This window comes from Mesoplodon densirostris, chromosome 8 (genome assembly GCF_025265405.1).
Source record: "Mesoplodon densirostris isolate mMesDen1 chromosome 8, mMesDen1 primary haplotype, whole genome shotgun sequence".
In the NCBI taxonomy this organism is placed as follows: domain Eukaryota; kingdom Metazoa; phylum Chordata; class Mammalia; order Artiodactyla; family Ziphiidae; genus Mesoplodon; species Mesoplodon densirostris.
Window position 1 is genome coordinate 41,337,699 of NC_082668.1, and position 24,828 is coordinate 41,362,526.

General features: G+C 36.3%; 1 protein-coding gene across 1 annotated transcript in view; it reads left to right on the forward strand.

Annotated features, from left to right (window-relative positions):
• Window positions 1-24,828, forward strand: part of DNAH7 (dynein axonemal heavy chain 7) — a 243,777-nt gene that overhangs the window by 148,202 nt on the left and 70,747 nt on the right. The window contains exons 41-46 of the mRNA XM_060105782.1: window positions 1,623-1,852; window positions 4,702-5,032; window positions 7,210-7,556; window positions 9,138-9,318; window positions 11,742-11,927; window positions 17,304-17,467. Coding sequence (XP_059961765.1) covers window positions 1,623-1,852; window positions 4,702-5,032; window positions 7,210-7,556; window positions 9,138-9,318; window positions 11,742-11,927; window positions 17,304-17,467 — 1,439 coding nt within the window. The remainder of the gene's footprint in view (window positions 1-1,622; window positions 1,853-4,701; window positions 5,033-7,209; window positions 7,557-9,137; window positions 9,319-11,741; window positions 11,928-17,303; window positions 17,468-24,828) is intronic.

Consider the following 24,828-nt stretch of genomic DNA (forward strand, 5'->3'; position numbering starts at 1 on the left):
AAGAAGATGTTACTACAGCTGGGTAAAAAAGGGAATAGGGAGGAAAAAGTGGTACTGGAACTTGGAGCAGTGGAAGTAAGAATGTCTGATAGGAACAGGAACCCAAAACCTAGAGCTCAGCTTCTGCTAGAAAAGAAGAGGGGTAGAAATGCCTCTACCTCTTTTTTTTTCCAGTCTCTTTCCATTAGCAAACCCAAAAGGATGTCAAAAGGAAGAAAGCCCCAGCTACCACTTTTTCTAGTAAATTTCAGTATCAGGAAGTGCAGAGCAGACAAGGGGGTGGGGTAGGAAGTTTGCAAGCTGTGGCAGAGATCCTGTGAGATCTAACACATAAGAATTTTTGACCTTGGGGAATTTACATAGCCCCTTTGTTCCTCCATTTCCTGCTAAGATTAATTATTTCACGAAAAACATATTTATTGAACTCTTGCTTTGTAACAGGTCTTATCCTAAAGCTGGAGGTGAATAGGAAAATGAAATAGACTAGACTAGGCTTCTGCTTTCCTTGAGTTTGCTTACCTACTTGCAAATTAGTGAAAAATAATTCATCATACAGGGTAGCATGTAGGTTTTCTGAATCAGTGACCTTTACGAGGAAAGATGAAGGACAAAAAGTGCCAGTTCTGAGAGGATCTGGTAAGAGAATAAATTAGTGAAGACAAGGAGCTACATAGAAGGAATGAACAGTGTGAGAGAAAATCAGGGTGACAAGGGCACAGTAACTGAGGGGGAGGTCATAGAGCTGAGGTCAGAAAGGTGGGAAACGCCAGATCAGGTAGAGATTTACAAGTTGGGCTTCGGATTTTATTTTGAATGTGCTGGGAAGTCTTTGAAGGATTGTAAATTGAGAGTGTGAAAAGAGCTAATTTGCCTTTGATAAGATCACTCTGGCAGCTGCATAGAGCACAGAAGCAGGGAGACCAGTTAGGACACTGTTGGAAAATTCCAGGAAGATGGTAATGGAGTGTTGAACTGCGATGATGGTTGTGGGTATAGAAAGAATGGAAAAGATTTGGAAGCTATTTTAGGGATGATGCCCATAGGACTTGCTTTTGGGATAGATGTAGGATTGAGGAAGAGGAGGGAGATCAAGGATGACTGGCTTGAGCAACTGGGTGTATGGTGGAGATGTTGACTAAGTTGGGGAGGACTACAACTATTTTGGGGGAGATAAGAACCGTGTTGTAGACTTGTTGAGTTTGAGATGGTTATAAGGGAAATCAAAGAGGTAGTTGTTCATCTAATTCTGGAGTTTAGGGGAAAGGATAGTAACATTTACCTCAGACAATTGTTGGGAGAATTAAATGAGATAATAATAGTAGAATGCACACAAAGATAGACATTCTGTAAATTTAGTTCCTTTTCTCTTCCTTGCTCCTGCAATACTCATGCCCAATTTCTCTAACCCCTGAACAAACCATGAAGGGTTAATATTGCACGCATTAGTTACTGGCTCCCTGTCCTAAGGGGTCAAGTACTTGGGGGAAGTTCCTCATGAGTGTCTGTCCCACCCCATCCCTCATGTTTTCCCCTGCATTTCCACCATCCGTGAAGGACCGCAGTAATAGCAAACTCCTGTCAGTAAATTGGATCATGTGCTAAAGCATTTATCTTAAATTCAGTCCTGGCCTGAAGATGCACTACAGGCAGTTGCCTCCCGCTTCTTGGAAGACATTGAAGTGTCAGAGGAAATACGAGATGGCTGTATTGAGTTGTGTAAAAGCTTTCACACTTCTACTGTAGATTTATCGACATCCTTCTATGTTGAACTTCAAAGATACAATTATGTGACTCCTACCTCTTATCTTGAATTAATTTCTACCTTCAAACTGTTGTTGGAAAAGAAAAGGAGGTAAAAACAAAATTTCTTATTTCAAAGTAAGACATGGTGGTTTTTAAAACATTTGTGTGGACAAAAATGACATAGCAATGATGTGGTAGAGACTTATTTCATATATGTATATACTGTGAGTTTTGTTATATCATTAAATGATTTACTCCACAGACATTTTTAGGATAGGGAACAGGGCTTATTCTTTTGTGCAGATGCATTGCCCAGTACAAGATAAATGCATAATCATATTTGTTTAAGGAATGAAGGTGTGCCACTCAGAGCTGTGGTAAGACTCCAGGATACTTTGACAATGCTATTGGGTAAACAACACTAGTGAGTAATTTTTCTTTAATAAGTAATTAGATAATAAATAAACCTTCTCTTTAGGTATTGAACAGCTGAAACCCAGAGACAGCCACTCAATATACATAACCAGCTTTCCTTCTTTAAGTAAACTCTTATTTCAAAACATCAATGCAAACATCAATAAACTTATATGAATTTAAGCAATTTTTTATATTACATTTGTAATTTTTAATATTTTTATTTCCCTCTTGAAGTCTGATTTAACAAACTAAACTTTCCCAGGTACTTAAATAATTTCTAAAATCTAGTAAGCTAAACTTATACATATGGTAAGCCTTAAGTTCTTTTCAGTGTTTGACTATTGTCTAAAAACTTAATGAGATTTTTTTACTTCAAAGCACAAATTAGCTCTGTTGATCAATTACATAACTTATATTGGAGTACAAGGCTGGTCTGTTCATCTAATAGACCAAATTCTTTTAAATATTAAAAAAATACTTAAAACACCAAATGTGCACAGATTCCTTGACAAAAAAATAATACGTTTAGTTTTTGCATATTAACTATAGTTCATTCTAACTCTTCCTATGGCTAACTCACTATCTCAGGCATTTTGAAGTACCTTTTCTCGTATTGTCCAAGATGCTACCTAGATACTGCTGGGAAACTCCTTAGCCGTATTTATAGTGACTTTTGTAATGCCTTCCACAGCAGGAGTGTCTTAGCTTTCCTATTCATCATGGCACACACCCTGTGTTGAATCATACCAATGGCATTTTTCCCATCTACCTAGTGAAATTAGCAAGTCCCACCCAAGGCTGCTACATGACTTAGCTGAATTTTACTCTTTCTTTGGCTGTCATTTTATTATTTTGTTCCATGTAGATCTTAGGATCTTTAACCTAATGGAATCTTGCTTTTCTCCCCCCATATTTTCCCATCCAGGGAGATCAAAACCACTTGGGGAGTCTGATTAATTTGGGGGTATCACTCATCTTTCTGTTTGATTATATGCTCACAATATTTAAGGCCATCCTAACTGGAAGAAAGATTATAAAAATGAGATACAAACTTAGAGAAAGGTTGAAAGTAATAGTTTTCTAGGCATTTTTAGATATTCTTGTTGGCCTTTCAAATTTCCTCTTTTTAAAAATGTTCTCTTTTACCTCAACTAGAATTCCCACCCTGTAGTTATTCTTCCCTTAATAGCTAAAGTCTTTAGATCTCCTTATAGCCAGGTAGTACTGTAACCTCGAAGCAAGTTATCAGGTTCCCTGCCAAGAAACCAGTGTTTTAGCTAGCAAAGCATCACATGGGATGAACCACCACACTGAAACTGCTTCATGTTGGCAGGAGTGAGACCTTTCCAGTGTTTGCTCCACACAGTTTCCACTGAAACCAAACTCACAAATAATATGGTATCCTCTATCCAGTCTCCTCAGTTCCCATTGCTGTAACACATTTTGCTCGGAGGGAATCACAAATGCCAAAAGTGTAGCATGTCCTGACTTGTAATGTTTTTTTCCCTCTATGACAGCCTTTTCAGTTTTCCAGCTCAAGCTAGTTAGGCACTCAGTTGAAGAGTGAGCTTCCACCTTTAGACAGTTATCAGGTTGGTTCGTTACCTACTCCAACCAACTTTTTGAAGAGAATTTCTAAAATGTGTCACCTTTTACTTTGAGACGTTATGGCATCTCAAATATTTAAATTGAAACAAATTATAAAGGAGAGTTTTCTCTACTCATAATGTATAATTATCTCTAGAACACATATGAATTCAGATAAAAATTTAAAGTATGTTAAAATATTACATTATTTTGAATCAATTATTATTACCTTATAATAATTTTGCACCAAAAAAGTGTTGAGCTTTATTCTCTATTGGCCACTTTTATCTTAAATTAAAAAATTCCTATTTCAAGATACTTAACACATCTTAAAATTATATGCCACATTTGGCAGCATTCAAAATAATATATTTTGGGCACTGAAGTCTATTTAAAGTAACTGATTATAAAAAGATTTTAAGGAACAATAATGTTGTTGGAATAAACTTCCCAAGGTGACTAATTGTAGAGGCACATCATTCATCTTGGTATAGGAGGTTCCTTGCCTTATACTTAGTGTATTTATCTTTTGAATTTGTTATATGCCTAGATATTGTGTCAGGTACTGGAAATACAAAAAATCCCAAGACATACTCTCTACTTTTAATTGCACACAATCCAAAGTTCTAGAGTTTATATTTTTTACAAAATTGTTAATATATGTGAAAATCTTTCAAACCACTTTTTTTAAATTGAAGTATACCTGATTTACAGTGTTGTGTCAGTTTCAGGTATTAAGCAAAGCGATTAAGTTATATATATTTATAACTTTTCAGATTCTCTTCCATTATAGGTTATTTACAAGATACTGAATATAGTTCCCCATGCTATACAGTAGGTCCACTTCTTTAGTTATACCTTGAAAAAGCCTGAAAAGCTCAAGAACAGCTAATTTTTTTCCTTGAAGGAGGAGCTAGAGCCTGACACCTAACCTTGTTTTATCTTTGCTTTCAGTGAAGTAATGAAAATGAAAAAGAGGTACGAAGTGGGTTTGGATAAACTGGATTCTGCTGCATCTCAAGTAGCCACAATGCAATCCGAGTTAGAGGCTCTACATCCTCAATTAAAAGTTGCTAGCAAAGAGGTTGATGAAATGATGATGATCATTGAGAGGGAGTCTGTAGAAGTTGCCAAAACTGAAAAAATAGTGAAAGCTGATGAAACAATAGCAAATGAACAAGCTATGGCTGCCAAAGCCATCAAAGATGAATGTGACGCAGACCTGGCAGGGGCCTTGCCCATATTAGAGTCAGCTCTAGCTGCCCTTGACACTCTCACTGCACAGGTAAGAGCACAGCCACAGGCTTGCTAGGAGACGCATCATCATAGCTTAAGAAAGTACTTAATATTGTGGGCTACAATCTAGTCTGTTTTTCCAAATTAGTCTCCACATTTAATGCAATTGAAATAATTTTCAAATTGGCAAAAAGATTCACTCATTCACCTGGAAAAAAAGAAATGTGCGTGCATGACTAAGACAATTTTGAAAAAGAAGCAAGCTTCCAAATGTTCTAAACAACCATACAACAACTGTTATTTCAGGAATTTTGCAGAGCAACTTTAATCAACGGGTATAAGACCCAAGTACATATTTTGATGCTATGTGCACCTATTTCATATTTAGACACTTGTAATTGGACTATACCTTACAGTATGTATGATAAAGTGTTATGTCAGTGTTTGTCAGTTGTTTTTTGTGATACATAATATGGCTTATAGTGTTATATTTTATAATAACATGTCTAAGCTTTGAAATTTATTAAAAATTAAGGGGTGAAAGTGAACATTTCAATTAAGAAAGATAAAGATGAATTTTAAAAAATAAATAGTGGGGCTTCCCTGGTGGCGCAGTGGTTGAGAGTCCGCCTGCCGATGCAGGGGACACGGGTTCGTGCCCCGGTCCAGGAAGATCCCATGTGCCGCGGAGCGGCTGGGCCCGTGAGCCATGGCCACTGAGCCTGCGCGTCCACAGCCTGTGCTCTGCAACGGGAGAGGCCACAACAGTCAGAGGCCCGCGTACCGCAAATAAACAAACAAACAAACAAACAAATAAATAAACAGTGTTGGGAATCTTGGCTAAACTTTTGGATGAGGTAAGGGAGAAAGTGTTAGATCCTTTTGTCACACTTTACTCCAAAATAGATTTCAGATTGAAATTTAAATATAAACAGTTATATTACTATAAAAATGGTTGAAAATGTAGGTCAGATGTTAATAATCTTGGAATGTAAACTAGAAACTAGGATTTCTTTGGTATAAGAAATCAGGAACAAAAAAACACTAAGCAATATTGTTCGTAATGTATATGCTCTTTCGTATTTTTCATAAATAATAAAAAATTTTTAAAGTACTGAATTTTAGTACCTAAAAACCAACACATTTTGTTTGATATAAACACCATGGACAGAACTTTAGAAATGCTGAGGAAAAACTTTTCAACTATATGGTAAACAAGATATTAATATGCTTCTATGTGAAAAGCTCTTACAAATCAATAACAAGCTCTAAGATAAGATAGTAAATGGTACAAAGAAGTACTAATTCACAAAAGAGGGAATACAAATAGCCCATAAACATATGAATACAAAATGTCAATAAACATATCATTCCTCATTTGTATTTAAAGAAATACAGATCAAAATAAAATTTCTTTGGCCTGTCAGAATGCCTACCAGTGTTGCTAAAGGTGTATGTAGTAAAACAGCAGGCACCCTTCTGCTTTCTGGAGGGCAGTTTGTCAATATTTGTCAAAAGCTTTAAAAAAATAAAAGACATTAAGCCTTTAATTCAATATGGCAATTGTAATAGTAAAAAAGAGAAAAAGGCACAGATAGGGTATTAGAATTATGGTTCTTATCTGTGCATTGGAAGGCTATGCAGACATTAAAAATGATGTAAGTGTTTACCAGCATGAGTGGATGTTCACTATGTATTGTGATTGAAATAGAACAGATTTTAAAACAGCGTGTATGTTAAGTATACTATGATTCCATTGGTTAAAATACAGCATATACACTGGTTTATAGCATATACATATGAAAAAGATATAGAAGAATATAAAGGAAAATGTTTACAGGAGCTAACTATATATAGTTTGTTTATAGGAGACATTCATATGTATAATTTCTCTGTGTTTTTCTGTTTGCATCTATGACTTTTATAGCTTTTCAGAAGCAACAAAACTCTTACTTTGTGACAGCCAAACTCTCTGTCATGTGTCTTTGAAGTAGATTTCATGTCATAAGTAATCTCATATAGGGTATCTTCCCGTTACTCTTTTTTGTTTGTAACTTTTCCTTTGGGATAAACTTCTCAACACTTCTTGACACAATTCTATCACTTTCACCATTTCTACCCAATGAACAGTGAGTTTCTATCTTATGGCTTAGTTTGAAAATAGGAACCAATTACAAGCCACATGTAAACAATTCTTTTTTAATAATAGCATGTTGTTATTTCAAGGACATTACAGTGGTAAAATCCATGAAGAGTCCTCCCGCTGGTGTCAAGCTTGTTATGGAAGCTGTATGCATCTTGAAAGGCATCAAAGCTGACAAAATCCCTGACCCAACGGGTTCAGGGAAAAAAATTGAGGATTTCTGGGGTCCCGCCAAAAGACTTCTTGGTGACATTCGGTTTCTACAGTCACTTCATGAATATGACAAGGACAATATTCCTCCAGCTTACATGAACATCATAAGAAAAAATTATATTCCAAATCCAGATTTTGTTCCAGAAAAGATTAGAAATGCTTCAACAGCAGCCGAAGGTCTGTGCAAATGGGTCATAGCAATGGATTCGTATGACAAGTAAGTACTAACAAAAAGAAAATGAACTGGTGTGTTTTATTTTCAGGTTGGCCATTTAAATAATATAAAGAGATATACAGGTGAGAGGGTCCTCAGAAAATCCTGTCTAATGCCTGTTATATGACATATTTACTGGAGGAAAGACTATACCAACTAAATAGTATAATACGATGATACTTCAACTTTTTGGACTCAGGAACCCTTTACATTCTTAAAACTTATTGCAGACCCCAAAACCTTTTTTATCTACCATATTAGAAATTAAAACTGAGAATTAAAAAAAATATTTACTTCATTTTTAAATAGCAATAAAAAACTCCACATGTTTACATAAGTAACTTTTTTTTAATCCACATTTTCAAAAAAAGTTGTGAGAAAAGTGGTGGTGTTTCATATTTTTGCACATCTCTTTACTATGTGCTTTAATAGAAGACAGCTGCACTCTCAGATCTGCTACTTCATTCAATCTGTTGTGGGATATATTGTTTTGATTGAAGTATATGAGGAAAATGCAGCCTCACACAGATGTTTAGTTGCACAAGGAGGACCTCTTGGAGTCCCTGAAGGGGAGGGGACATGTCTTGGACCACATTTTGAAAACCACCCTTATCATATATTCTTTTAGACAAACAGCCATTTTTGATGATTTTATGAGAAATACTAATATATAAAACAGAGTAAAAATTTTTGGTTATTTCTTCAAAACAGGAACTATTACTGGATGTCTTTCAAACTCATAAACAGTTTGAATCATTGTACATATATATTACAGGCTATGTATATTTTGGACCATGATATATTATGTTAATGATAAATTTTAATTTAATGTTTTATCATTTATTTAGAAAGATAACATGACTTAATTCCATTTTCCAGATAAAAGAGAATTTAGATCCATCCTTTTTCCTACATAATCCCTTTTATTACCAACATTCATATTTATAAGATAGCTGGTTTTAGTTAGGGATATATTCTGAAATTTGAGAAAAGTACAATATAAAGACAGGAGTGTCATTCTTAGATGTATTTAATAAAACTGGAAGAGAAAAAAAAAGAGTTGGGGAACTGAGGAAGTGGGTGGACACACACAAAATCATTTTAACTATTTTGAGATGAAAATAAAATAGTTAGATTAATCCATTTAATTATTTAAAATAATAAAAAAAATTTAAAAATGAAAGAGTAAAATGATGTAAATAAAATACCCTTCTTCTCATCATAATTAAGCCTTAACGAATTAGGCTAGTTTCCACAAACACTGCTCTATTTTACATGTATATGCTTATTCTCCTTTTCCAAAATCACTGAAATTGACATTGGTGACAACTGAATATTTTATTTTGGGTAAAAAAATTACTTATTTGAAAACATTATGTGTATTTGATATCTATTTTAATAGTCATGTTTTATGTGCTGAGATCAGGTTTGACTGATTCCTAAATGAAATATAGAATATAGAAATCTGTGTAGGTTATACATGAAGATGTGTTTTAGTAAGGATATTAGAAAAGTAAATTCAGTGATGGAAAGTACACTAGAATATTAAACATGTATTTAATTTTCCAATTGTACTTTTGGCAGAGTGGCAAAAATAGTAGCTCCCAAAAAGATAAAACTGGCTGCAGCTGAAGGGGAGCTTAAAATTGCCATGGATGGTCTCAGAAAGAAGCAGTCAGTGCTTCGGGAAGTTCAGGACAAGCTGACCAAGCTTCAGGACACACTCGAACTAAATAAACAAAAGAAGGCTGACTTGGAAAACCAGGTATAGGATAATACAGACAAATATGGGCAAATCCTCAATTATTCTAAATAAAAATGATGTTCATGCTGGCACAAACACAGCAATCCTGTTTTCTTCCTGGTCAGTGGTTGGCAAAGAGTGGACCACAGGCCAAGTCCACCATTGTCAGTTTTTGTACAGTCCACAAGCTAATAATGGTTTTGACATTTTAAAATGATTATATATTAAATGATTATATAAGTACCTATATAATATCCTCATTTTTGCCTCTTGGTCCACAGAGCCTAAAATATTTACCTTCTGGCTCTTTACCCCCATAAAAAGAAAAAAATTGTCAATAATCTCTGTTGTAGATTACTAGAATATTGAGCTAGATTATTTAAATCATTCTTCATTATAAGTGAGAAAATGGAGAACCAAAATGTTAAGTGACTTAGGTTATATAAGAGTTAATAACTGATTTTCTTTGCTGTACACCTGAAACTAACACAACATTGTTAATCAACTATACTCGAATAAAAATTATTTTTTTAAAAAAAGAGTTAATGGCAGAGCTGAGATTAGAACTCAGTACCCAGAACCATACATAGTGTGTCCACTGAAAATGTTTTTAAGACTAAAACCATTGTTCTTACATAGTGATACCATTTGCAAAAATTAATTGCTAGAGTCTGATTATGTTCCAGAAAAAAGTCAAAATATTTTATAACAGTTAACATATATTGAGTGCTAATATGCAAGACACTGTTGTTCTGAGAGCAATGTATATTATCTCATTGATTCTCACAAAAGCTTTCTGAGGTAGGTAATCTTTTTGAACCATTTTGTAATAACTAAAGCACAGAAAAGTTAAGCAACTTACTCATGGTCAATGCAGCTTCTAAGCTAAGATCCAAACCCAGGCAATCTGACTCTAATAGCTATGCTCTTTCTCACTGTACTAGACTGCTACTTTCTGTAGGATATGTGCACAAATTCTATGTTTGTGCAATATGTGATATTGTACTAATCTTAAAAATGTGACCTATTATTAGGCATGGGTTCCAAGTGATCAGTTTTAGTTTAAATAATGTAACTAAAAAATGGGTATGTGGTTGCTCACTGTAAACATTTTTCAACTGTGTTGTATGTTTGAAATAACTTTTCATAATAAAATGTTGGAAAATTATGGTAATGTAAATTGAATGCATGCATATATGTGTATTAAAAATCTACTTTTGGAAGAGAAATTTTGGCTAAAATATTTTTATTTGGTGGTTTCTGATGGCAACTTTATTATAGTCCAAGACTTGATTCAACATTTTAATATTGTTGAAAGAAGAATGGGTGAAGAAAGAAACTAGGAAGCAAAAGATATTAAAGAGGGAAAATTAAGAGAGAAAGGTTTTCATTTAGGAAGTATCAAAAATATTACCAATTTCATACCTTCTGCTTTTTTTAAACCTATCTTTAGATAAACTGATACAGTATTTTATATCTTTTAATCTAAAAGCATTTATTTAATATAAATATTGATAGCATAAGAAAAAGTATAAGCCAAATTCTTATTCCAAAATAATCTAAATGTCTCTGCTTTTATCAATTATTTACTTCCTCTGTTCATGTAAATTATTTCATTTTGAACTTTAAGATAACCTTTACTTAATCTTGTCATCTTCTAAGAATAATGATGCTAAGTCACTTAAAATTAATCAAAATAATTCAGGTATTCTATTGGAATATTGCTATTGCATGGGTTGAAATAGCTTTTCCCAAAGTTTGCCATATTCATAATTACCCTTCCTCTTTTTTAAAATAACATTGCTTAATTATGTATAATCAAACTTGGTTGACAGTCTTATGCACAAAGTAGACTGTCAGCTATTGATTGATGTCCTAATTTAAGGTTAATTGCAAATGTCTGAGTAGGTTGACACAATTTAACAACTTGAAAATTGTGCTTTGTAAGTAAGCATAAATTATTAAAACTTTTAAACATGTAACCTTTAAAATTATCATTAAATCAACGACAAGTTAAATGAGGGGAAAACGTTCATAGAATATTTAAAATAAAATGCATTTAGATTATTAAAATGGAGGGGAAACATCTATATTTGCAAGAGGATGTCCTTTATTACTTAATTAACTTTCAGTGTCTCATACTGTAGCTCATTTCCTTTAATAGAGCTATTCTTTGCATTATATGATAAATATCTGTTATGAATTGCACAAATTATATTAAAGTACACATTTTATTATGAAAAATATTCTAAAAGGTCATGGACTTGCCGGTCTTCATAGTTAGATATTGCACATTTTTCTTTTAGAGTGTTAAAAAGAATAAATTCCAGGCATGTTTGTAATGTAAAAATTTATCCCTGAGGGTAAAATCTTGCAGAAAGTTAAATAATTTTTTAACTTATTCTCCTTGTAGATGTTGATAAAAGTTTACTTTTATTTTTGAGGTTGACCTGTGTAGCAAAAAGCTAGAACGAGCTGAAAAGTTGATCGGAGGCCTTGGGGGTGAGAAAACTCGCTGGAGCCAAACAGCTCTGGAGCTGGGGCAACTGTACATCAACCTGACAGGGGACATCCTCATTTCCTCAGGGGTCGTCGCTTACCTCGGAGCCTTTACATCTAACTATCGACAGGTAGGGAGTACTCATCGACCTCTAGGGTCTCTTCCTGACCCTCCCATTACACTCAACATTAATCTTGGGGTTTTTTGTTTGTTTGGATTTTTTGGTAACTACAAGGGAGAAAAATGTTTTCAAGTGATTTCTAGTTGTGTATTTTAATTATTCAATAAATTAGCTTGGTAGCCAAAAAAGTGCTATATCAAATACTCTTCTAATTGTTTTAGAAACAAAAAGATCTACTTTAGAACGTGATGTGAAATGGTAGGCTCTAATGATAAAATTTCAGTTCTTAAACAAGTATAAAGGTATCGGGATATATTGGGGGGCTGGAGGGTGTTTAGTCAACTACTCTCTATGAATCTCAATAATAAATCATTTCCAAATGACTTGAGAAACTGAAACTTTATGGGAGGAAAAGATGAACCTACCTAAAACCCAATTGATAAGTGGCTTCTTTCCTAAGAAAATAAATACCAGGTTCCCTGCTTCGAATTCCCACCCCTTTGACGGATTCTGCCTCCTCGATCCAACTTCTAACCCCTACTTCTTCTCCCAGCATTTTTGTTCCACTGTTCAGTCCCTTTCTCAATGAGACCCATCACATTCTTCAGCTCTCTCTAGGAGTACAACCCAGGACATGGCCCTGTCAAAGCAGGAGGAGAAATTTAGAAAAGTTGAAAGGAGAAGAGGCAATGAAAATAAAGAGAGAAATTTGAAACATTTGGCAATAGCTTCTGGTGTCAACAGAGGAGAGAAGGAGTAAATGAAAACCCACTTCTGTGTGTGGCTTTACCAAGTTTCACAAAGCATTCGCTTTGCCCGTGGTCTCAGTTGAGCTTCACTTGAATTCAGGGCTTTCGCTTAAGTAGGGTTGATTCTTGGTGGCCACTGTTTTGGTTTGCTTGTTTGCTTTTAACCAAACTAGTTTAAAATCCTCACATTGATCATGCTTCTGTCTTTAGTCTTTTGGGTTCTGGTAGCCCTTGTCCTTGTGCATGACTTTCATATTCTTCTTAGCTTTCTGTCTTCATTTGTGTCTGAATGACTATCTGCAGTTATGGCATTGACATCTTGTAGTTCAGATAATTAACTTTTAACGTGACACTATTTACCTAGTCATAGACTTGTTTGCTCGACATTTTCAGAGACTGAGGCTTATAAAGATTAAGAAAACTGCTCAGAACCACACAGCTGGTTAATGACAGAGCAGAAATGAGACTTGTTGTCACCTGAATCCTAATTTAGCCCTCTTTCTACTCTTCTTTTTTTTTTTTTTTTTTTTGCGGTACGCGGGCTTCTCACTGTTGTGGCCTCTCCTGTTGCGGAGCACAGGCTCTGGACGCGCAGGCTCAGCGGTCATGGCTCACGGGCCCAGCCGCTCCACAGCATGTGGGATCTTCCTGGACCAGGGCACGAACCCGTGTCCCCTGCATCGGCAGGCAGACTCTCAACCACTGCGCCACCAGGGAAGCCCATCTACTCTTCTATGTCAACTTGGAAGGATGGAAGTAGTACCTGCAGAGCCTCCTACACTCCTCTGTTGGTTCCCAACATACCCCCGGGTGTCTGCACTGGCTCCTGTTGAGCATTCCAGTGCCATGCTGGAAGTCACCAGCCAGGGCCACTCCTCCCAACCCAAGCCTCTCTGACGACTCCTTCCAAAGCACTGCATCTTGCTTGACTCCCCAGTCACCTGCTTCTTCCACCAGAATGGGGGTTGCCAGTTAGACCACTGCACAAATGCTTCAAGGAAGCATTGAGGCCTGAACTGAGACCTTGAAATTTATGGACAGAAGCAAAGCAACACTAAACTAGACACAAGCTCCAAGCAAAGCTCATAACTCCTTCTGTGAACTCATGTCCACTGTCCCCACCCCTGATTCAAGAGGACACCTTATCCCGTCCCATCTAAGAAGGCTTGAAGGCAATTTTATCCCTTCCTTGCTTTACTGTAGCAACCTAGGCTTTTACTTAATTAATCTCTAACGTCATTGTTCCTTCCTTTGAATTCATTCTCTGAATCCTGCTCTGTAATCGTCTCTTTTATCTATTTCTCCTGGGTCAGGGCAGCTGGCAGTTTACGCCCCATCAAGTTTCCCATTCGATTCTAAGCACAAGGGTAATAGTGGCAACGTCAGTGTTCTGCCCAGATCCCCACCTGGTTTCCTGTGCTTTCACGTCCAACAACCAGCACCTGTGGCTTTTTTGGCAGACTTCCCTTGGGTTCTTAGAACTCATTTTGTGCAGTGCTTGGAGAGCTAAAATTGGCTGGGAATTTACTGCCCTCTGAGGCTGGCCTTAATGAAAGACTGACAGAGGTGAGAGCCTGAAGGTCTGTCTCCCTTCCTCTGGTTGGAACAAATGCAAGGAATAACTTACACACCCTGTAGGAGTAAGGTGTAACCACCTGTGCAGAACTTTGGCTGATCCCTCACCTTTTACTGGCTTCTTCCTGGTCGTTATACTGCTTCTCCTAGTATCCCTTCCTTAATAAGTCATTTCAGATAAATCTTCATGTCAGAGTCTGCTACTGGGAAACCCAAGTAAGACAAAAAGGCTTTAAAACAATCTTGGTTTTTTTCCTAACATCAAAGTCTCTGGATACCAAGAGCCTGCAGTAAGTAGATCCCCTCCCTCTAAGCTTGAGTCTGAGTAGCTGTCAATTATTCATCAACCCCTTTGTAGAGTTTCTGGCACTCCTCATGATAAAACGTAGAAAATTTCCATTCTCCTAACATAACTGGGCCCACAGTATTCGATTGTAATGCCCATGCCTATCTCCAAAACAAAATCCTACAAAGCTGTAAGGACATACAAGCCCTGGAGTTGAATTAATTTGAACTTTCTAAGAGACCTTTTCCTACCTGTAATCAAAGTCAAAACTGCTTTGGTGGTGGTAATTACTTTCACCAAGATGACACCCTTAGTGGTCAATTTTCCATTTCCACCAACTATCTTACCACCTGATTACCAGCCAAGGTCCTTGGCTTGTATTTTGAGATGCTTGTTCAGAGGCCCTCATGTTCATTTCACTTATTCTCTGCTGCTACACCCTTACAGATGTATAATTGGCCGCTTAAATTTCTAAGCCAGAGTTTATCTGTGATAACATACTACACCTGTCAACTATAGATAGCATTCCACAGCAACTATGGTTTTCATTTGCCCTACTTCTTCCCCATATCACTGGCTACGATGCCCATACCAGCGTCAAGCTGTATCTGAGAAAACCTTCAGACCTCCCCACAAAAGTCTTCAGGCCAACGAAAAATCAAAACATGTCCATAGGAACTGTGTACTAGGAGCCAGAATCAAACTGGAAATGCTGTCCTGGTGCCAACAACCAAACCAAGTAAAAACCCAGATGATAGTCATTAAGTACTCATGTGCGTGCTGTCTTAACTCAAGTTTTGTTTTTGTTTTTGTTTTTTTGCGGTACACGGGCCTCTCACTGTTGTGGCCTCTCCCGTTGAGAAGCACAGGCTCCGGACGTGCAGGCTCAGCAGCTATGGCTCACGGGCCGAGCTGCTCCGTGGCATGTGGGATCTTCCCGGACCAGGGCACAAACCCGTGTCCCCTGTATCGGCAGGCGGACTCTCGACCACTGCGCCACCAGGGAAGCCCTTAACTCAGTTTTGAATCATGGTTAACAACTCTGAATTCCCTTCTGTGGGCAGTTTGCTAAGCCCTCACGGCAACCATTTCCCTTTTCAGACTCTAATAGTCCTGGGTTACAATAGGCACATATCCAACTCCCAGAGGCCCCCATATACCTAACACCCAAGGACGGCCCCTTCTTCCTGGTGCCTGTGGAACTAGTCAAAAGACCCAGTCATCAGGAAGCCCTGGAAACCTAGCTAACTCCACCCCACTCTGCTTGACGTTTATAAATGGCCCCCTACAGTTCCACCTTGCTGTTACTCTGTGTCCAGGTGCAGCCTCCTGTGTATCAGCTTTCTCTCATTTGGAGCTGTAAGTAACAAAGAGTTCTGCCTCTCATCTATAGGAGTGTCTTTGTGTTATGGCCCACCATCCAAGGAAGCTTTAATCATACCTAAGATCATATAATTAGGAGACAGAAGCCTGGCAGATAATGCCTTAATCAAAATAAAAATATCATCCATAAATGGACAATTTGAAATCATGTGCCACTGATGAGATCCAGTGAGAAGAACACAGTATTATTTCTGTGATGTTCCTGCCAAAGGTGCATAACCTAAATTGACTCATGAGAGAACACCACACAGAACCAGCCGTGGGGCATTCTACAGAGTAACCGGCTAATCGAGGTCACGAAAATCATCAGCTGTCCCCAAACTGTCATAGCCTTTCATGTGCAAACCGAAGGGAATGTTGGTCCAACCTACTCAGCAGGAACCCGAGGGAGATGGTAGTACCCATCGTGCCCTCTCAGCTAGCTCCACTTGGCACACAAGGTATCCTCATTTGCCCATGGACTGGTATCAACACCACATATATCTACCTTCTCCTTGTCCCTTTCTAACCTATTTTCTCTCCAGTCATGTCTTTCACTGTTTATGAACCCTTTGATCTATAACCTCAATTTGGACCTTGATTTCTGATTTTCTGAGTGTGAACCTAAGCTTGAAATATGTTTCTGGTTCCTGAGCATCCTAGCAAACTGTGCCCCGGGTGGGGTATCCAAAACTCCAGTATGTGCCCTGATCCTTACTGGTGCCTAATAACCCTGCCCTGGTTCCTCCCCCAGGACATGTGAGAGCCAGACACAAATGTTTTCTGTGTCCCCTACTGGTTCAAATTGGATTTACTTTTATACCACAATATTGTAGTAAGGTGTGCTGATACTTACAATTTAAAGAAAATGTGTAGGGCTTCCCTGGTGCTGCAGTGGTTGAGAGTCTGCCTGCTGATGCAGGGGACACGGGTTTGTGCCCCGGTCCAGGAAGATCCCCCATGCCAAGGAGCAGCTAGACCTGTGAGCCATGGCCGCTGAGCCTGCGCGTCCGGAGCCTGTGCTTTGCAACGGGACAGGCCACAACAGTGAGAGGCCCACGTACCGCAAAAAAAAAAAAAAAAAAATGTGTAGAAAAACATGTTGATCTCCATGTATTTTGTCAACAGAAGCTTTGGAATCATAATTGGCAATTATTTTTTCCAGATACAAAGTTCTGATTTCTAAGTGATCTATCTAAATTTTATCTTAACATTATATATAATTTTCATTTGAATACATAGTAGAGCTTCTAAATTATGATTTTATTTTGAAAAATATGATGCACACAAATCATTTTTGAGGTAGAGTTTCATCGATGCTTTGTAGACTCAGAGTGTAGTTGAGGAGTTTACAAGGTATTCATTTGGTAACCTCCAACATCATTTTTATATCTTTCTGTGTATGTCTTAAAGAACCAAATCAAGGAGTGGACAAATTTGTGCAAAGGAAGAGATATCCCCTGCTCTGACGATTATTCCCTTATGAGTATTCTGGGAGAAGCAGTGACAATTCGAGCCTGGAATATTGCTGGATTACCTTCTGACTCATTTTCTATTGATAACGGGATCATAATAACGTAAGGAAAATATTTCTCACAAATGATCTCTATCAGTCAGTCTTTTCTTTATTTATCTGTGTACCTTTTTAACATGGCTAGTAAGCTTTTATAGTATTGAAAAATGTTTTACTTAACTAATTAGCTAAATTAAATATGGATAATCACTTCCTTCTCCAATTAATGTCAGAGTAGTTGAGCATTGGAGACAGTAGTAAACAAGCTAAAAACCCCAGATGATTTTTGCTTAATTTTTAATCAATTTTTAGCAAATAGAACAAAACCCGGCCATAAGTAAGTGAACTCCAAATTTTTTATTCCCATAAAACACAGGGTTTTGTTATTATAGGTTAGTGAAACATGCAGGGATAGGTTTGTGTTGGTGATGTCTTATTCCCTGCTGGGTGTGCGACCACCTTAAATGATATGGATACATTTCTGGGTCCTGGGCTGATTGGGGCTTTTAAAAGAGTGGTGCTATTCCTGGAATCTCCTGGTTAGTAGATAAATCCCATGGAGGTTGGGCCGTGAGGATACTGGAGGCTCATCCAGCCTTACCTTTCCTCAAGGTGTTGCCTCCTAGAAGCCAAGGACTTCACTCTGTCCTAGTGTGAGGATGATCATTGATTGTGTTATTTTCAAGGTCACATTACTATGGGCCTTCTATCACTGGGCCAATCTTTTTGGAGGTTTTAACATGTTAGAAATAGCACAGGGAAACCATCAGGAAGCGTTCAGTTCTGTGTTACATCACTATTTTGAGTAGTTGTTACTTTACTACTGAAAAAGTAATTGATATGACGGTACTTAAAGTAAAAATGGTTGAGGCATGTAAATTTTTTAAAAATAGAATTAACCACTATGTGTAAAAACCAGTTATTATTAAATTTTTTGTTTGTAATATTTATGAAAATTATTCTACAAATTAAAATTCTGGTGAACAAATTTCTTTACTGCTCAGCAAATGATCCTGACATATGGATTTCTATAGCATTTATTTACTGAACTATTCTAAAAGGATTTGAAGCATGTGCAGTTTGAATATAACATAAAATAGGATAAAATCTGATAAGACCACCTAGGGATATTAAAGAAGTAGTTACTATTAGGTACTTGAGACAAGCTAATCCTTGCAGTTGGGTCCTGAATTAAGCTCACAGCTTTGCGAAAACAAAGGTAAAAAAGAAAAGCTGTGTCACACAGTTCTCATTTTTCAATCAAGCAAATCATACTCAGAAAAACAAACTTTCCCAGGAACTAAACTTACATTTAATTATTTTGTTGATTTGGAGAAGAGATTATCAAGCTTTTCTTTGGTGGACTAAAATTAAGCACAGTGTACTCTTGCTCTGATAATCTAAATTAATCCAGGAGAAAAATTATAGAATCTAGATAAATGATAAATATGTGCATTAGTTTGCAACTAAAACAGATGTTTAAGTGCCTTTTAAGAAGTATAGGATGGCAGCTAGTTCGTTTTTTAAATACTTAACAAGTAGGTGGCAAACAGTTTGCGTAGACGTTTAATGTGAGAATACACATTAGACATTGACAATATGGGAGGTTTCTAAAAGTTTAGAAGTCTATCTTTTGGAAGCCTCATATATTGTTGGTGGGAATGTACATTGGTACAGCCACTATGGAGAACAGTATGGAGATTCCTCAAAAAATTAAGAAGAGAACTACCATATGATCCAGCCATTCCACTTCTGGGTATTTATCTGAAGAAAACAAAAACACTGATTAGAAAGGATATGTGCATCCCTATGTTCATCACAACATTATTTATACTATCCAACAATATGGAAGTAACCCAAATGTCTCTCAACAGATGAAGGGCTAAAGATGTGGTGTATATGTAAGATGCAATACTACTCAGACATAAAAAAAATGAAATCTTGCCACTCGTAACAATATGGATGGACCTTGAGGATATTATGCTAAGTGAAATAAGTCAGATGGAAAAAGACAAATACTGTATGATTTTGCTCCAATGTGAAATATTAAATAAATAGATAAATAATAAACAAAACAAAACAAAGCAAACATATAGATACAGAGAGCAGAGTAGTAGTTACCAGAGGGGAGGGGATGGGGGTGTGGGGGGAGGGTGAAATGGGTAAAGGGGATCAAAGATCTGGTAATGAATGGAAACTAAACCTTTGGTGGTGGGGGTGCTGTAGAAGTCAAAATATAATATTGTACAAATAATAATAATTAATGATAATAAAATTTTATTTTAAAATTTCCAATAGAAAAAGAAAGAAGTCCACCTTTTACTTTTGTCCAGCTGGACCAATTAACTTCAGCTAAAATAATAGTCCAATTTTGTTGTTGTTGTTGTTGCTATTGTTTCCCTCTCAGAAAAAAAAGCTTTGATCTTCCCAAACAATTGTGAATATATTTGGTCATGTCCACATAGTAGTAGTTATGCCTTTATTGTTTTGATTTGCAATTTATATACTTTTGTTCTACCTAGGAGGACATCTATAACCTATTCCTATAACTCCATTTATCCAGCGGAGGCTGATATACTTCTTATTTTCTAGTAAATTACCCTTTCTTTTGGGTCCAGTCATATTTCAATAATACTGGAACTGTTGATGAATGTTTCTGCTTTTAAGATTCCATATCTTTCAGTGATCTTTTTCAAGATGAACTTCCATTTCAGGAGAGATTGAAGTAGAAAATGGTTTTAATGAGCCATAACCCCTAAGTGTTTGCTATTTGTTTGTAAAAGTGTTGAAGCATTAGCAAGAAGTTATGGTAGCAACCTTACTAAGTAGGAAATATTAACATTTTTCATTCTTGGCTTTTTTACTAAGTAGGAAATATTAACATTTTTCATTCTTGGCTTTTTTTTTCAATGATTTTGGTAATCTTATACTGAGAGGTTTCAGTAAATAGGTTAAGGTGATCATTTTGAAGTATCAGATAAGTATCTTACTTATTTGTTAGTGTGTTCTTCCTTCCCTAGAGATACTTACTTGATAATGATAATACCTAATATGGAGCACTTACTAAGGACCTGAGCCTGTGCTAAATGCTTTTCACGTACTATCTCAGTTGAGGGAAGAGTCAGTAATTTAGGGAACTGGAAGAATATGTAAAATTTGGACAAGTTAGAACATAATTAACTTTTGGAGCTACTGACACTTGAAGTTTCCTTAGCTAATCAGAATTTCAAGGGCTAGTGATAACATTAAATGTAATTGGATTCTATCTAAACATTTCACAGGGAAAGTATTGGGATTGTTTAACAACTTGGTAAGTAGTTCAGACCTATATCTAATATAACTCTGCTTTTAAAAAATATTTTGTTTTCATTTTTATAGGAGTCAGATAAATCAGGTTTATTTCAGCAACAGTAATATCTGAGAGGAACACCCACCTTTCTTTGTCTGTTTTTATCTGTGTGTGTGTGTGTGTGTAAAGAGGAAAATACCAGAACTCTCTGAAATGCTCCACTGCTATATATCCAAATTCCATCCTTCCATGCAGACTACAGTGAACATGTATTATCATGTTAGAAGTCTGTATTTTTCAAAAATACAAGAGCACCAAATATTTATCCTCTCTAGATAATAGCAAAAGAACAAACACTATCAAAACTTGGAGTGCTGGGTGCTATAACAATTCAGTTTCCATTTGAGAAACTATGGGAGCTCTGATCTTCAAAAGCAAGCATTGTAGACTTAGGCTACAACATTGTCCTGTTTTTGAATCAAAAAGATATTATCTTGAGGGTGTTGTTTGAAGAAAATTAATTTGATGCAGTTGTTAACTGGGTATTGAACAGTATCTCTCTTCCAACTTTTTTCTTCTTTTTCAAAATTGTTTTGTCTAGTTTTTACTTCTCAATATAAATTTTAGAATATCTACAGAAGATTTTGCTGAGATTTCAATAGGGACTGCAGAATCTATAGATCAAAATTTGGGAAGAATTGACAACTTAGTAAGTCTTCTAATCCATAAACACAGTATATCTCTCCATTTATTTAGATCTTCTTTCATCTTTGTTGGAAGATCTTATCTATGAGTTCAATTTTAAAATACTTATCGGACATTCAAGTTAACTATTTATTCTCAAGTGAGTTTTGGTAGTTTCTGTCTTTCAAGAAATTGGTCCAGGGCCTCCCTGGTGGCGCAGTGGTTAAAAGTCCGCCTGCCGATGCAGGGGATACGGGTTCGTGCCCCGGTCTGGGAGGATCCCATATGCCGCGGAGCGGCTGGGCCCGTGAGCCATGGCCGCGGGGCCTGCGCATCCGGAGCCTGTGCTCCGCAACGGGAGAGGCCACAACAGTGAGAGGCCCACATACCGCAAAAAGAAAAAAAAAAAAAAAAAAAAAGAAATTGGTCCATTTCAACTAAGTTGCCAAATTTATGGACATAGGGTTGTTTGTAGCATTCCCTTAACATCCTATTAATGTCTGCAGGGTCTGTGATAATTTTCTCTATCATTCCTTATATTGGTAATTTGTACTTTCTTTGTTTAGCTAGAGTTTGATAAATTTTGTAGATCCTATCTAAGAACAAGCCTTTTATTGCTTTTCTCCTTTTTTATTTTTTTGGTTTTTGTTTTGTTTGGTTTGTTGGTTTTCAATTTCATTGATTTCTCATTTAATATTTACTGTTTCTTTTCTTTTGCTTGCTTTTGACCTAAATTGCTCTTCTTTTTCTGATATAAGAGGGAAGCTTAAGTTACTGATTTTAGATTTTTTTTTCTTTTCTAATCTATGCATTTTAATGCTATATATTTTCCATTAAGTACTGCTTTAGCTGCATAGCACAAATTTTGATATGGTGTATTTTTACTTTCATTTCCTTTAAAATATTTTCTGATTTCTCTTAAGACTTTTTCTTTTTTGAACCATAGGTTATTTTTAAAATGTATTGTTTAATTTCCAGATACTTGAGAATTTTTAAGCTTTCTTTTTATTATTTGTTTTTTAATTTTTAACAATTCCATTATGTTCAGAGAGCATACATTATCTGATTCCAGGTGCTTTGAATTTATTACAATTTGCTTTACAGAATAAATATGGTCTATGTGAATGTTCCCTGTGCAATTGAAATATTATGGGATGGAGACTTCTTTAAATGCCAGGTTGAGTTGTTTGAGAGTGTTGTTCATATCTTTCATATCCTTGCTAATATTCCATCTACTTGTTTCTTCATTTCTATCAGTTTTAGCTTCCTGTATTTTGGAGCTCACTTGTTGGATGCATACACATTTAAGATTGTCATGTATTATTGATGAACTGACCCTTTTATCATTATGTATTATCCCTCTTTATCCTTGATAATTTTTCTTGTTCTGCAGCCTCCTTTTTTCTGATATTACTATAGCCAGTCCAGCTTTCTTTTGATTAGTGTTTGCATGGTATCTTTTACCATCATTTTACTTTTAATATAAATATGTTGTTATATTTGAAGTGGGTACCTTGTGGATAGCATACAGTTTGACCTTGTATTTTTCTAGTCTGATGATCTCTCTCCTTCAATTAGTAAATTTAGACAACTTTATAATGGATATGGTTGATATCATTGAAATTAGATCTGACATTTTATTATTTTTCTGTTTTTACATTTGGTTTTTGTTGCCCTGTTCCTCATTTCTTATTCTTTTAGATTATTTGAATAATCCACCATTTTTAGTATCACACTTTAATTTATCTATTTTTTACTATAATACTTTGCATTATCTTTTAGTACAATTTTTCACAATCTATCTAGAGATAGTTTACCACTTCAGTTAAAATGTAGAAGACTTGTAACCATGCTAGTCCCCTATACCCTCCCCTGATTATATTATCATAGTCATATATATTATGTCTGCATACATTGAAACTCTGCCCCCCAGACACATAATGTTAATATTTTGTCTTAGAATTTATGTATACTTTAAAGAACTTAAGAGGGGGGAAATAGCCTATTATATTTATCATGTTTTGATCTTCTTTTATTTCTAAAGTTCACTGTGGCATCATTTCCCTTAAGGGTGAAGAACTTTAGCATCTGTTTAGAGCAGATTTGCTGGCAAATAATTTTTTAGTTTCCTTCATTTGAGAATATTTTTTATTTTGCCTTTATTCTTGAAGGATATGTTTGGTGGACGTAGAATTCTGGGTTGACATTTCTACTCTGTTCTGGCTCCATGATTTCTGATGTAAAATCTGCAGCCTTTTGAATAATTTTCATTCAAATGTAATATATCATTTTTCTCTGCTGCTTTTTCAAAATATTTTTTCTGGGCTTCCCTGGTGGCGCAGTGGTTGAGAGTCTGCCTGCCGACGCAGGGGACACAGGTTCGTGCCCCGGTCCGGGAAGATCCCACATGCCGTGGAGCGGCTAGGCCTGTGAGCCATGGTTGCTGAGCCTGAACTCTGCAATGGGAGAGGCTGCAACAGTGAGAGGCCCATGTACCGAAAAAAAAATTTTTTTTTTCTTTGGTTTTCAGCAGTTTGATTATAATGAGGCTGGGTGTGGGTGTGGGTGGGGTTTTTTTGTTTTTTTGTTTTCTCCTTTTTAAGGATTGAGTTTTGTGAAGCTGTAAATTTATGTGTTTCACTGAATTTGGGAAAGTTTCAACCATTTTTTCAAATATCTTTTCTACACCAATCTCTTTCTCCTTCTTTCTGGGCCCCAGTGACATGAATGTTAAACCTTTTAATATTTTCTCACAGATCTTTGAGACCCTGTTCCTTTTTTTTCCAGTCTTTTTTCTCTTTATTATTCAAATTGGATTATTTTTTTCACGGGTCATCAAGTTCACCGATTGTTTCCTCTGTTGTCTCCTTTCTGTTGTTGAGTCCTTACAGTGAAGTTTTTATTTCAGGTATCATATTTTTCAGTTCTAAAATTTTCATTTGGTTCTTGTTAAACTTTCTATTTCTCTGTTGATAACACCTCTCTTTCCATTTATTTCAAAAAATATTCACCGTTACCGAATAAAGAGTTGTTATAATAACTGCTTTAAAGGTATTTTTCTAGTAAATCTAACATCTTACTTTTTCTTTAAGAATTAGTCACATTCTGGTTCTTTGTGTATCAAGCAATTTTGGACTGAATCCTGTTATAGCAGCCTGAGCAGATTATGACACCCCTCAGACTCTATGCACAACAGAGGCCCCTTTTCCCAGCTCTTCTATCCGGAGAGATGGATTTTCACTCAGTGTTTTAGGTGACTGAATTACCACTGCTTTGCCATGGTAATATAGTTCTGTGGCTGGGTTGACCTGGGGGTAGGGACAGAAGAGAGAACAGAGAGATTCCCCCCACCCCCACTCTCTGGCTCACACATGATCATTTTCTCCATCTTCTACTTTGAGTTTTTGCTACCTGTGCCTGCTTCACAGTTCCCCCCATTAGGCCTGTTCTCA